This window comes from Miscanthus floridulus, chromosome 11 (assembly GCF_019320115.1).
Source record: "Miscanthus floridulus cultivar M001 chromosome 11, ASM1932011v1, whole genome shotgun sequence".
NCBI classification, from domain to species: domain Eukaryota; kingdom Viridiplantae; phylum Streptophyta; class Magnoliopsida; order Poales; family Poaceae; genus Miscanthus; species Miscanthus floridulus.
Window position 1 is genome coordinate 81,845,867 of NC_089590.1, and position 12,576 is coordinate 81,858,442.

The 12,576-nt window shown below is 55.2% G+C and overlaps 1 protein-coding gene and 1 pseudogene across 1 annotated transcript; both read left to right on the forward strand.

Annotated features, from left to right (window-relative positions):
• The first annotated feature begins 1,937 nt into the window (after positions 1-1,937).
• On the forward strand, positions 1,938-2,868 carry LOC136490829 (uncharacterized protein At5g39865-like; annotated as a pseudogene).
• A 253-nt stretch (positions 2,869-3,121) lies between these two features.
• Positions 3,122-5,882, forward strand: LOC136493586 (protein NRT1/ PTR FAMILY 8.5-like). Its single transcript, XM_066489685.1, has 4 exons — positions 3,122-3,422; positions 3,881-3,974; positions 4,182-4,399; positions 4,494-5,882. The coding sequence occupies exons 1-4, from the start codon at positions 3,189-3,191 to the stop codon at positions 5,871-5,873; spliced, it is 1,926 nt and encodes a 641-aa protein (XP_066345782.1). The 5' UTR covers positions 3,122-3,188; the 3' UTR covers positions 5,874-5,882.
• The last annotated feature ends 6,694 nt before the right edge of the window (positions 5,883-12,576 follow it).

Sequence of the window (12,576 nt, forward strand, 5' to 3'; positions counted from 1 at the left end):
AGGCAACCCCCTTCGTCTATAAAAGGGGATGCGCTCTCTCTCAAAGAGATAGATCGATCAGTTCACTAGTACACAACAACAGAACCATCAGGTTCAAACCACAAGCACACGCTCGAACACTTAGCACATAGGGGAGCTCTCGTCACTCTCGGCCCCTCTGACCAGAGTCCGACCGGACCTCTTGTACCCCTCATCTTTCTCCTTCTCGTTTGTAACCCCACTGCAAACTTCGAGCACATGGGCTCAGGAATAAAGTCACCGATCCACTCAAACTGGACGTAGGGCACGTTGCCTGAACCAGTATAAACCCTGTGTCATTGAGTGCTAGGCCACATCCGATCACAACGTACGACAAAACTACAAATATTTACGTGTTGGTTACTTTCTGCACCGATATCCTTCTTTTTTCCTCCCAATACCTATTTAGAAATTTGAAAACTACATGTTTTTAGGAGGAAAAAAAATAAGAAACTCTCGGAGATGCTCTAAGCTCTCTCTTTCCATTAAAAAAAGGTCACGCCGAAAAAGTTGTTAGGATAAATTTATCTATAAACTATTAAACTGTGTTAAATAATGTACCGAGAAAAACTTACAATAAGAAGTTTGGATGATAAATTTTACCCTGCAAAATATTATATACAAAAATTATCATGTACTAATATATAAACAGAAGTGTATGGAAATGAATGTTTCCAAAAAAAAAAGTTCACGAGGCTAGTCATATTACTATTTGTTTGTTTCTAATTCCGTGCACGTTCGCTGGTTGGCAAGACCGCTCTTTCGGCCCGTCCCCCGAGAAAGAAATCGCATATGGACATGGACTCGCGGAGCCGCCGCGTTGGAGGCACGTCAGGTACGGAAAAAAAAAGAGTAATATGCATGGTAGGTCCTTGAGCTTGTTTTGGGGTGCCACTTAGGTCCACAAACTTTTAAATCGTACTTCTAGCACCTTAATATTGTTTAAGTATGCCACTTAGGTCCATAACTCATCGGAACAACGTTTTGGTCGACGTGCCGTGGACAGCGTGGCGCTGACTGTGTCCAAGCGCACGTGAGCCTGGTTTAGGGCGTGAGCCTGGTTTTCAACTGGCCGGTATGGCGGCGGCCATTGCCGGAGGCGAAACCTCGTCGGCGAACACAGAGAAGGGCCTACAGGCCATGATTCGTCTTGGTAAAATCACGGGATGAAAGAGGAGATGAAAGCGAGCTCACCACGGGGCTTCTCGCGGCCGGAGACGGCTTCGAAGACGGCGTACGGCTCGGCGAGCGGACGACAACTCACGCCCTGTACTTTTCTCCTGTACATTTCAAAGACGGTGGATGGCTCGGCGAGCGTCCAAGCGCCATTATGGAGCGTGCTCGCACTGCTGCTGTGCCTGTCTCGCTGCGCGCTGTCGCTGTGTCGCTGGCTCGCTGCCACGTTGCTGCCCTGCCGTCCGCCGCGACTTTGCCGAGCTACGCCACGCGTGCGTTCACACCCGCCCGAGGCAGCGCCCTTCGTCCAACCGAGTCGCGACGACCCATCAATGCCTGGCTCGCCTGCTCGCAAGTGGACGCCCTGCTCCGGCCATTATTGGCCTTAACCGAGCCGGAGTAGTCGACGCCGTCTCCACGGGTGTAGCTTAGAAAAACCGCACCTCTTCGCCTTTCAAATTCGCGCTGCCCCCAGCCTCCCGGTCCAATTCCTCGCCCCAGAGAGTATCCATGAAAGTTGCCTAGCCATCCAAACCACGTCAAGCCTCAGCCGTTCACTGTCCTCGGCCAATTTTGGAGTTTCCGAGCCGCCGGTCATCTCGCCGCCGAAACAAAGCATCCTTGGGGGTAAGCCTCTACGGTGGGAGTTAGCTCGATTCCTTGAACCAGTCGATTGATCCTAACCATATAGTGTTGCTAGGGCCGAGCTCGCCCGGCCGTGCAGCTGCTAGGGGTGCCGAGCTCGAACACAGCCAGTGAGGGCGTGGCTAGTGAGGGCCACGACCGCAAGCAGCGGGAGGCGCGCATGTCGCTGCCCCGCGCTGAGCGGGCACCGTACGTCAACTTCCTCAAGCCCGCGTCGTCGCGACGTGATCCGGCGATGGGGTGCGCGACATCCACCGAAGCGCGGCGCGACATGGTGTGGGTCGGTGCCGACGCCCACGCGGGGTGGAGCTTCTCGCTGCCCTCCGTCGACCGTCAGCGTCTGTGGCTGTGGGCCATGTCGATGCTCGGCACCCTCGGCCTCGCCGACAGCGCCCGTCACTCCGGCTCGTGCAGGCACGCGACGCTGTCGGTGGAGGAGATGAAGGGCGACAATGGCCATGCCCCTGAAGCTTCGCACGCCGACGCTGACGCCGCCCAACGAGCCCAAGGTGATCAACGCGTGGGAGCTCATGGCGGGGCTCGAGGACGATGTGCCGACGCCGCGCGCCACGTACAAGAGTCTGCCACTCGATGAGTCGCCGCAGGAGTTCGCCTTGGAGGCGCCGCCGCTGCCGCAGTGGATGCAGGCCGACATGGACATGCCCGTCGCCTTGGTGTCGCCCCTGTGGCCACCGGGAGGCGAGCGGAAGGCTGTGGTGTACTTCACGAGCCTCCGCGGCGTGCGCAAGACGTTCATGGACTGCTGCGCCGTGCGCCTAGACGAGCGCGACGTCTCCATGCACGCCGTCTTCAAGGCCGAGCTCGCGGAGCTCCTCGGGCCCAGCTTCGTAGGCGTCGCGCTCCCGTGCGTGTTCGTCGACGGCCAGTGCCGAGGACGTGCACTTCCTACACGAGGCGGGCGCGCCCTGGAGGGGTGCGAGGCCGCGCCCTCGCGGAAGCTCGGGTACATGGAGGCGTGCGCCGCCTACGGCGACGTCCGGTTCGTGCCGTGAGAGAGAAGGAAAGGTCTATTTCTTTAATAAGAAAACGTGCGGTTCACGTGCACTTGCGTCACGCTGTCTAAGCCACGTCGGCCAAAACGTAGTTTCGATGAGTTATAGACCTAAGTGATATACTTAAACAACATTAAGGTGCGAGAAATACGATTTGAGAGTTTATGAATTTAAGTGGCACCCTAAGACAAGTTCAAGGACCTACCATGCATATTATAAAAAAAAAAAAACGAATGAAAGGCGCACAGAAAAATATCTGAAATCGCAGATGGACATGGACTCGCGGAGCCGGGGCCTGAAAGCAATGCCTTCCGGCTTCCGGTCACGCCCCAATTTATGACGAATGCACGGTTTTCGTTGGAGGCCCGGAGGAAAGAGATTTTTGCGGTCTACATCGTGGCCCGAATCGACTCACCCCTCTCCTCTCGCCACCGCGAGTTTTGCCTCTGGTTGCGACTTGCGACCGGCACCGGGGCACCCTCCATGGATAGAGCGGCGGCGGCGGCGGATCCTACCAGCACGGACGCCGATGTCGAGCGGGCGAGCCCGCCGCTCCAAGGGGAGGCTGAGGTACGTGTCCTCGTGCTCGTCTTATCTGTTCTATAGCTTCCGTGTCCTTTCGAGGAGGCCTTCAGCTGCGCGCGCTGCGCTGGTCGATCAAACGGCGCGCTGCTGCAGGAGCGGGAGGCCCCGACCCCCGAGCGCCGGGCCGGATTCGTCCGCTAGGCACAAGGATCCTCCACCGGCTGCCTGGTGCCTTTTGCCGCCTAGCCTAGCCGGCCGGTAGTCAGCTGCCGCTGTGTTTCACTAGCAACTCTGCACAAAAGTGGGCCCCAGTGGCAGCTGATAGTCTGCTACCAGCAGTCAGCGTACACAAAAAAAAAAAAAAAAATTGAATAGCACATGATGAAACGGTTCCTGATGAAACATAGCATACTCCTCTCAATTTCTTTTAGTTTCTCTCTCTCTCAAAAAGAACATAGCACGATATAGAAATATGCGTGTCCTAAACACAGCAATATTGTCAGAGCTTGGTGCCTCTGCTGGGAGCTCGGGAACAGGAAGTGGGCAAAGACAGTAAGAGTAATAATATCTACTCCAAGGCGCCCAAGATAGTCTTGTGTGAGTTCTGACATTTCCTCTTTACACTTACATTTGATTCAACAACAATGATCCTAGTACATGTGAAAAAATATACTATTACAGTGTTTTGTTGTATATTTGCTTTTATCTCAAAGTCTAGTAAAGTACATCGATCATACCATAACATTCTTGCTGCAGAATGATAAGTTGATAACCATGCCAGTGAAACTCAACTTGCTGTGCCAGGCCTGGTATTCTTGGAAGTCACCGCTTTCTACGGGGTCTACCTGAACCTAATCGTGTATCTCCAGGACGTTCTTCATGGCGACAGTGCCTCCAACGCGGCGGCCGTCAGTTTCTGGGCTGGAGCTAGCTACCTGATGCCCGTGGTCGGCGCTGCCATTGCCGATTCTTGCTGGGGCAAGTACAAGACCGTGCTCGTTGGCCTCTCCATATCTCTCGCTGTACAATCCTCTGCACGACTTGGGAAACTTGGCATTTGCATTCTAGGCTGGCAGAAACTGGTAGTTGCTTCTCTGACGAACAAATGAAAAGCAGGGGATGGCCGTGATCACGACATCGGCTACGCTGCCGTCTCTGAGGCCTCCGCCGTGCGAGCACGGCACCGGCACGTACTGCGCCCCGGCGGCTCTGCACCAACGGCTGGTGTTCTTTGCGGGTATATACCTGTGCGCCATCGGGATCGGCGGGGCGAAGGCGGCCATAGTCTCGTTCGGCGCGGAGCAGTTCGACGACGAGAACGGCAAGAACATGGCGGAGAGGGAGAGGAAGGCCTCCTACTTCAGCTGGTACTACGGCGTGAGCAACCTGGCCATGCTCACCTCGGGGACCCTGCTGGTCTGGGTCGAGGACAAGGTCAGCTGGGGGCTCGGGTACGGCGTCTGCGCGTCGTTCGTCGCGGTGGCCGTCGTCGCCCTCGCCGCGACTGCGCCCGTGTACCGGCTCGTGCCACCGGTGGGCAGCCCCTTGAAGGGCGCGTGCCAGGTGCTCGTCGCGTTCGCTCGCAAGGTGAACGTGAGAGTGCCTGACGATGCCGCCGAGCTGTACGCGGAGGAGCATGTCAAGGTGGCTTCGCATCATCCACCTTGCGAGTTGCTAGAGCACACGGAACAGTTCAGGTGCTTGGACAAAGCCGCGGTTGTCACGAGCGCAGACTTGGAAGACGGCAGCCCATGGAGGCTGTGCACGGTGACCCAAGTGGAGGAGCTCAAGACGCTGCTGCGGCTGATCCCGATCTGGCTCACGTCGGCCGTGTACTTCGTCGCCAACACCCAGGCGCAGACCACCTTCGTGCAGCAGGGCACGATGACGGACTCCAGGATCGGGCGCGGCGCGTTCTCCGTCCCGGCCGCGTCGCTGACGTGCATCGAGACGGTGTTCGTGGTGGCCTCCATCGTGCTCTACAACCGGGCCGTCGCGCCCGCGGCGCGCCGCTTCCTCGGCCGCGCGGAGGCGTTCACGCCGCTGCAGCTTATGGGGCTCGGGCACGCCGCGGTGATCGCCGCGGTGGCCCTCGCCGCGTGCGCCGAGGCGCGCAGGCTGGCGAATGTCAGGGCCGGGGCAGCGCCCTTGCGCATTGCGTGGCTGCTGCCGCAGTACGTCGTGATAGCCGTCTCCGACGCGTCGCTCAGCGTCGGGCAGCTGGAGTTCTTCTACGACCAGGCGCCGGAGACGATGCGGGGCGCATCCACGGCATTCTACTTCCTGTCGTGCTCGCTCGGAAACCTCATTTGCTCGCAGCTGGTGACGCTGGTGGCGTCTGTGACCGCGACGGGCGGCAGGACGGGATGGTTCCCGCCAAACATGGACGATGGGCACTTGGATTACTACTTTACGCTCATTGTCGGCATCACCGCAGTGAACTTTGCCGTTTTTGTTTACCTCGCCAAGAATTACACGCCCAAGAGGGTTAGATAGGATTCTCTCCTTTTTTTCTGTTAGTTGTCATCTGCATGTATGTAGTTCATATAAAAATGCATAATATAAATTTGATTTTTTTTACGGGAACAGGAGGGTTTGTCCCCTATTGAATGAAATTTATTAAAACCCAAACCAAAAGTTGTTGACTAAATTTAATAGATATATAAGTTTATCCCAAGTCAAACTATGCAAAGTTTGACTAAATTTATACGAAAAGGTATCAGTATCTATTGCATCAAAGATGTAAATTATAAAAAATATATTTTATAATATATCCAATGATGCTAATTTGATGTCCTAACTATTATTTTTTATTTTCTATAGTTTTGGTTAAAATTAACACAATTTAACTTAGGACAAATTTGGACACCTTATATTTTAGGATGGAGGAAGTAGGTTATTAATATTCTTATTCTTATCTGAATACGACTTTAGACTCCTAATTTACTTTTGTGTACGTGATTTTTCATCTTCATATCTGGTCTTCATTGGATTGAATCTACACCATTATAATCAAGATCAGTGGCCCTTTTTTCTTTACTTTTAGACCAACTAACGCTGTATTTTTTGTTTATCGCCTTGTTCACTGGGCTTATAAGTCGTACTTTTTCGGCCAAAAAACAGTATTTTTCTCTCATAACAAATCAGCCAACAGTATTTTCAGCCATGGCTTATCATCCAAGCAAACAGGGCTTATATTAGTTGTGTAGGCATAGACTTTGATTTAATATAAGCCTCGGGCTCGGTCCACGACGATCTCTGCGGGCCAATCACGCCAACCACAAACAGTGGTCGGCGATACTTTCTCCTACTCGTGGATGATTGCAGTCGTTATATGTGGCTACAACTCCTGATAAGCAAGGATGAGGCAGCGGAGGCGACCAAGAAGTTTAGGGCACGCGCGGAGGTGGAGAGCGGCAAGAAGCTACGTGTGCTGCGGATTGATCGCGATGGCGAATTCACTTCGGTGGAGTTCACTGCGTACTACATGGGTCAGGGTGTGGTGCAACACCACACCGCGTCGTACTCGCCATAGCAGAATGGTGTGGTGGAGCAGTGGAACCAAACGGTGGTCAGCATGGCTCTATCCATGATGAATGCCAAGAGCATGCCGACAAGGTTCTAGGTTGAGGCGGTGACCACGGCGGTGTTCATCCTCAACTACGCGCCCACCAAGGCCCTAAAGGGCAAGACGCCATTCAAAACTTGGTATGGGCGCAAGCCAAGCGTGTCCTTCCTCCAGATATTCGGTTGCATCAGCCACGTCAGGAAGACGAAGCCGGTCCTCTCCAAGCTAGAAGACAGGAGCACACCAATGGTACTCCTGGGCTACAAGGAAGATACCAAGACGTACCGGCTCTATGACCCACGTGGAGGCAAGGTGGTTGTCTCGTACGATGTCATGTTCAATGAGAAGGCGGCCTAGGACTGGTATAGTCCTGGCACGGGGGAAGCTGGTGGCTTCACCAGCACCTTGGTCGTTGAGCACTTAGTCATCCATGGTGGTGGAGACGCTGGAGAGGAGGTGCCGACCACTCCAGCAACAGAGCTAAGCACTCCTAGGATGGTGCTGAGCACTCCGAGAGGGGTGCCGAGCACTCTAGGAGTGGTGCTGAGCGGTCCTGCAGTGGTGCCGACCACTCCAGGACTGGTGCTGAACGCTCCCATAGAGGAGCCAATAGGTCTTGCAGTGGTGCCGACCACTCCAAGACTCGTGCTAAGCACTCCTATAGTGGTGCCAACCACTCTAGGAGTGGTGACGAGCGGTCCAGGAGTAGTGCCGAGCACTGCAGTCGGGGGGCCGAGCACTCCAGGTTCTGTGCCGACCACTCCGGTGGAACAGGGAACTCCATCGACGCTGATCGAGTTTGCCTCACCTCCAAGCGACATCACTGAGTTCATGAATGCCTTCCACGATGGTGAGGAGGTGTGGTTCCGTAGGCTAGATGACATCGTCGGTGGCATAGGGTTCTCAGGCCTGGTGGGTCGGTAGCTCAATGACCTAGAGCTGCTTCTCATCAGTGCAGAGGAACCACCCACATTCGCGCTGGCCGAGCACGATGCAAATTAGCGATGGGCGATGCTGGGGGAGGTGAAGGCGATCGAGGAAAACGAGACTTGGGAGCTCATCGATCCACCTCCAGGTTGTCATCTGATCGGCCTAAAGTGGGTGTACAAAGTCAAGCGGGATGAGCGTGGCACCATTGTCAAGCACAAGATGCGCCTCATTACCCGAGGCTTTGTCTAGCGTGAGGGCATCGACTTCGAGGAAGTCTTTGCGCTGGTAGCGTGCATGGAGTCTATCCGACTACTGCTGGCTTTGGCAGCAGCGAAGGACTGGCGTGTCCATCACCTGGACATAAAATCCGACTTTCTCAATGGTGAGCTGGCGGAGACGGTCTTCGTTAGGCAACCTCTAGGTTTTGCTATCAAGGGAGCAGAGCACAGGGTGCTCTGACTGCACAAGGCGCTCTACGGGTTGCGGCAGGCCCGTGAGCGTGGAACGCCAAGCTTGATGCCCCGCTGGGCGAGCTTGGTTTCACGCGGTGCACAACCGAGCACACGCTCTACACACAGCGATGGGGGAAGGAGGAGCTCATCGTTGGCGTGTACGTGGATGACTTGATTGTCACCAGCATGCGTGCAGAGGACATCGACAGCTTGAAGCGTGAGACGACGGCTTATTTTCAAATGAGCAATCTCGGCGCGCTCTGCTACTACCTCGACATCGAGGTGAGACAGGGGAAGGAGGCGCTCATGCTCGCTCAGAGCGCGTACGCCTCAAAGCTGTTGGAGCGGAGCGGCATGGCTGAGTGCAAGCCGTGTGTGACTCCAATGGAGGAGCGGCTGAAGCTGACGAAGGCTAGTACCGCGGCGAAGGTAGATGCAACACTCTACCGGAGCATCATCGATGGTCTACGCTACCTAGTCCACATGAGGCTGGACATTGTATTCATCGTGGGCTATGTCATCCGCTTCATGGAGGATCCCGGAGAGGATCACTGGGCCACAGTGAAACAGCTGCTGCACTACGTCAAGGGGATGGTGGATCAGGGGATCGTCTTCCCCAAGATCGATGGAAGTGAGCTGCAACTCACTATGTTCAATGATGCAGACATGGCGGGGGACATTGATGAATGGTGGAGCACCTCTGGCGTGCTCGTCTTTCTTGGGTTGGCTCTAATCTCATGGTTGTCATTGAAACAGAAGGTGGTGGTGCTCTCCACATGCGAGGCAGAGAACATGGCAGCGGCCATAGCGGCGTGCCAAGCTTTGTGGCTGCGTCGGCTGCTGGGTGAGCTAACCGGTGTGGACGCTCACCCACCAGCACTGATGGTGGACAACCAGCCCATCATCGCCCTTGCGAAGAATTTGGTTCTCCACGACCGGAGCAAGCACATCAACATCAAGTTCTACTTCCTCAGGGATTGTGTCGATGGAGGGCATATCGTCATTGAGTTCGTCAAAACTGGTCGGCAACTCACGAACATCCTCACCAAGCCTCTCGATCGTCTTTGGTTCACGAAGCTGAAGAAGATGATCGACATGGTGGAGGTTGTAACAAACCGGGTTTTTGGTAAAGCCAAAAATACAAACTTTTTAAAAAAATTCCTGCGACATGTGAGACATGTAATTGCTAGGTCAACCATGAGTCCAACTCACTAACAAGACATTGCATACATGTAAATGGTTTGTAGGTGATTGCCGGAGTTTTCGAGTTGTCCCGTGTTTGAGCCTCATTTTTTGTTGGAGAGCACAACCATAGCAACCTACTTGAGATCCTCACGGGATTATTTCGAGTCTTCCGTGAATCTCTCTCTATAATCCCGAACCCCACTAGAACCCAGACTCGCCATTTATATTTGTGTCGACCATTGGACCAGAGTCCCTAAACCCTAAGACCCCTAGAAGACCACCACGATGAGTAATACATGCGGGTACACACATATAAGACCTAGGAGTAGGAGAACAAAGGAAAAGACCCTCTCCTCTAGTCGCCAGGGGAAATCATCTCGAGCCCCCTCTTGGAGCTCACATCTCAAGTACCATCAATATCCCTCTCTTGAAATTCCTATTCAAACTCCATGCAGATTTCCCTGAATATCTTCTGAAAAATCCCCATCCGAACACTCATGGAAATCTCATCTTGAGTTCATATGAATCTCTTCGAATGATTCCTCGAACACCGCTTTATATTTCACCTTGGAAATCCTTCTCAAGATGTGGTGAATTCTTCTCAAAACCAAATTCAAAACCGTTTAAACATAAATTGGAAAATCCATTCCCTTCTCTCTCCCCTCCCCTTCTTTCTCTTTTCCTGCACCGGCCCAACAGGCTGCAGGAGCCCAACAGAGCACCCCTCCCGTTGGCCCAACCGGCGCCAGTAGGCCCAGCTCGCCACTCCTCCCTTCTACCCGCTTGCACGCACACGGCCAAGCGGCCAGTAAGATTGGCCCAGCTGCTTTCCCCCTTGTGGCCGCCCTTCTCACCCCCTCCTCACCTTGCCTAGCCTAGCTAGCATCGTGGCCCAGCTCATGCTCGCGCTCGCGCTCGCCCGCAGTCCGCATGCGCACATGCACGGCCCAGCAGGCTGAGGCCCAGTTCGCGCGTGGCCGTGCCCACTAAAGAAGCCGGCGCCCCACTCCAACCCTAGGAGCAAGACGCTCCCAGGCGCCGCCACCGCTCGCACACCAGCGCCTCCTGCTCCGCTCCTCGATTCGCGCCGCGTGTACCTCCCTGGGCACGGACGCCAAGGATGGCTGGAGCCTCCTAGAAGCCCTAGCGCGCAGCGCTATAAAAGGGTCGCCACAGCGCCGCCCCTTTCTTCTCCCTATAGCCGCCGCTCTCCACCAGAGCCGCGTGCCTCTGCCCTTGCACGCCGCGCTCTCCGAGCCTCACCTTCCCAGACGCCCCGTCACCGAGCACCAAGCCACTGGCCTGCTAGCAGCCACAGCCGCCGACCTTACTCTCCACGCCGAGTGCCCCTGCTGAAGCCCCATCGCCAACCCCCTTGTCACGTGGAGACCACGGCCTCATTACCGATCACTGCTCCAAGCCGATCCGCCACGCCGTGTTCCACCGTGCCGAGCACCTCGCCGTGGCAGTCAAGCCTCGCCTTTTTCTCGTTGCAGATGCCATCGTCCTCCCTGCCTATGCTGTCTTGTCCTCGCCATGCGGCTGCACGACCAGCGTGGCCATGGCGTCGACATGCCACGGCCATGACCGCATCACTATGAGCCACCATCGCCTTCCTCTCCTTCGCCGAGCCATGCTGAGCACCTTCGCCACGCTGCTCCGAAGCACGCCGAGTCGTGACCGCGTCAAGCTTCGCCCCGTCCCCAAGCACCGCGTCCACGACGAACCGCTGAAGCCGCGTCCATACTTCGTCACCCTCTATGCCTCGTCCACGGCCACGACCATGCCAAGCCCTAATCCTGTCCTGGCCTTCGACGCCGGCTTGACCCTAGAGCTTCTCCGCTCTAGGACACACACGCGCACTCACATACACGGCCTAGCCAAGCCCACTAGACCACGGTGTCAGGAGGACACCGAATCTGCCGCCACCTTGACCACCCTTGTTGCCATGCCAAACCACCACCAGGCGCCTGTGCGCGAGCTTGCCTCCGGCGAGCATGCTGCCGCAAGAGTAGCAGAGGAGGTAGGGAGAAGAAGGAGCAACAGCCGTTTGGACTTGTTCCACCGTGAGCCAAGAGGGGAAAAGGAGGGTGGACACAGTCCACCATGGACCTAGTGTGCGGTCCATGGACCCACACCACCCAAACCACCGTGAGCCGCCCCCACGCCCATAGCCTGGAACCAGGCCCGATAGGAGCCCAAAACCGCCACGTGGATGGCCTCCCCGCACGACACGTGGCGGGCTGAGCCCGGCCCAAATCCAACCCTGTCCAGGCCCACCAAGGCCCAGTCGGGACCCAAATTGGTTGACCGTTGACCAGTCAATGCTGACCGTTGACTGGGGCCCACATGTCAGTGACACAGAGTCATCGGACCCACTTGTCAGTAGGTGACATCGTGCTAACATCATGACGACGTCATGCGGGCTCCACCTGTCAGCTCGGAACCATGATGACAACGTCATGCTGACGTCAGCAAGCCACATGGACCATTCCCATGCTGCCACGTGTAAAGCCCTGGGTTATCCTTCTTTTTTTTCTTTTTCAAGAAAAGGATTTAACCCTTGGAAAGTCATAGAAAATCCATATGACCTCAGAAAAATGTGAAACCAGTTCCCACATTTTTCTAAAATCGAGCCCTACGATGTGGACCAACCCTTAAGTACTTTTGACCCCTCAAAATTGAAGGGCCCACGCTTTGCTTGCGCTCACACCGTTCGCGCAAGACACGTACGATGCCTAGGAATGCCACCATATGGTTCCAATCACCCCTCGACCATGATCTATGACTAAGCCACTGACTCGACGCTCTTAGCCATGCCCAGCCAAGCCATAGCTAGCCCTTGGACAACCTTAGCCACAGCAGGCCGTAGCTAGCCTCAGCTGGCCAGAAGAAGCCACGACCCTTCGGGACAAGTTACAACAGCCCTTGGACCTCCACATCTTTATCACGAAGTCGAATCCTAGTCGAACGCCATTCCTGGCACCGACAAAAGCCCCTTCCTGCTCGTTCTTATACTCGTTCGTTCACTTACAATACGTGATCTTGATCTATCTATATTTGT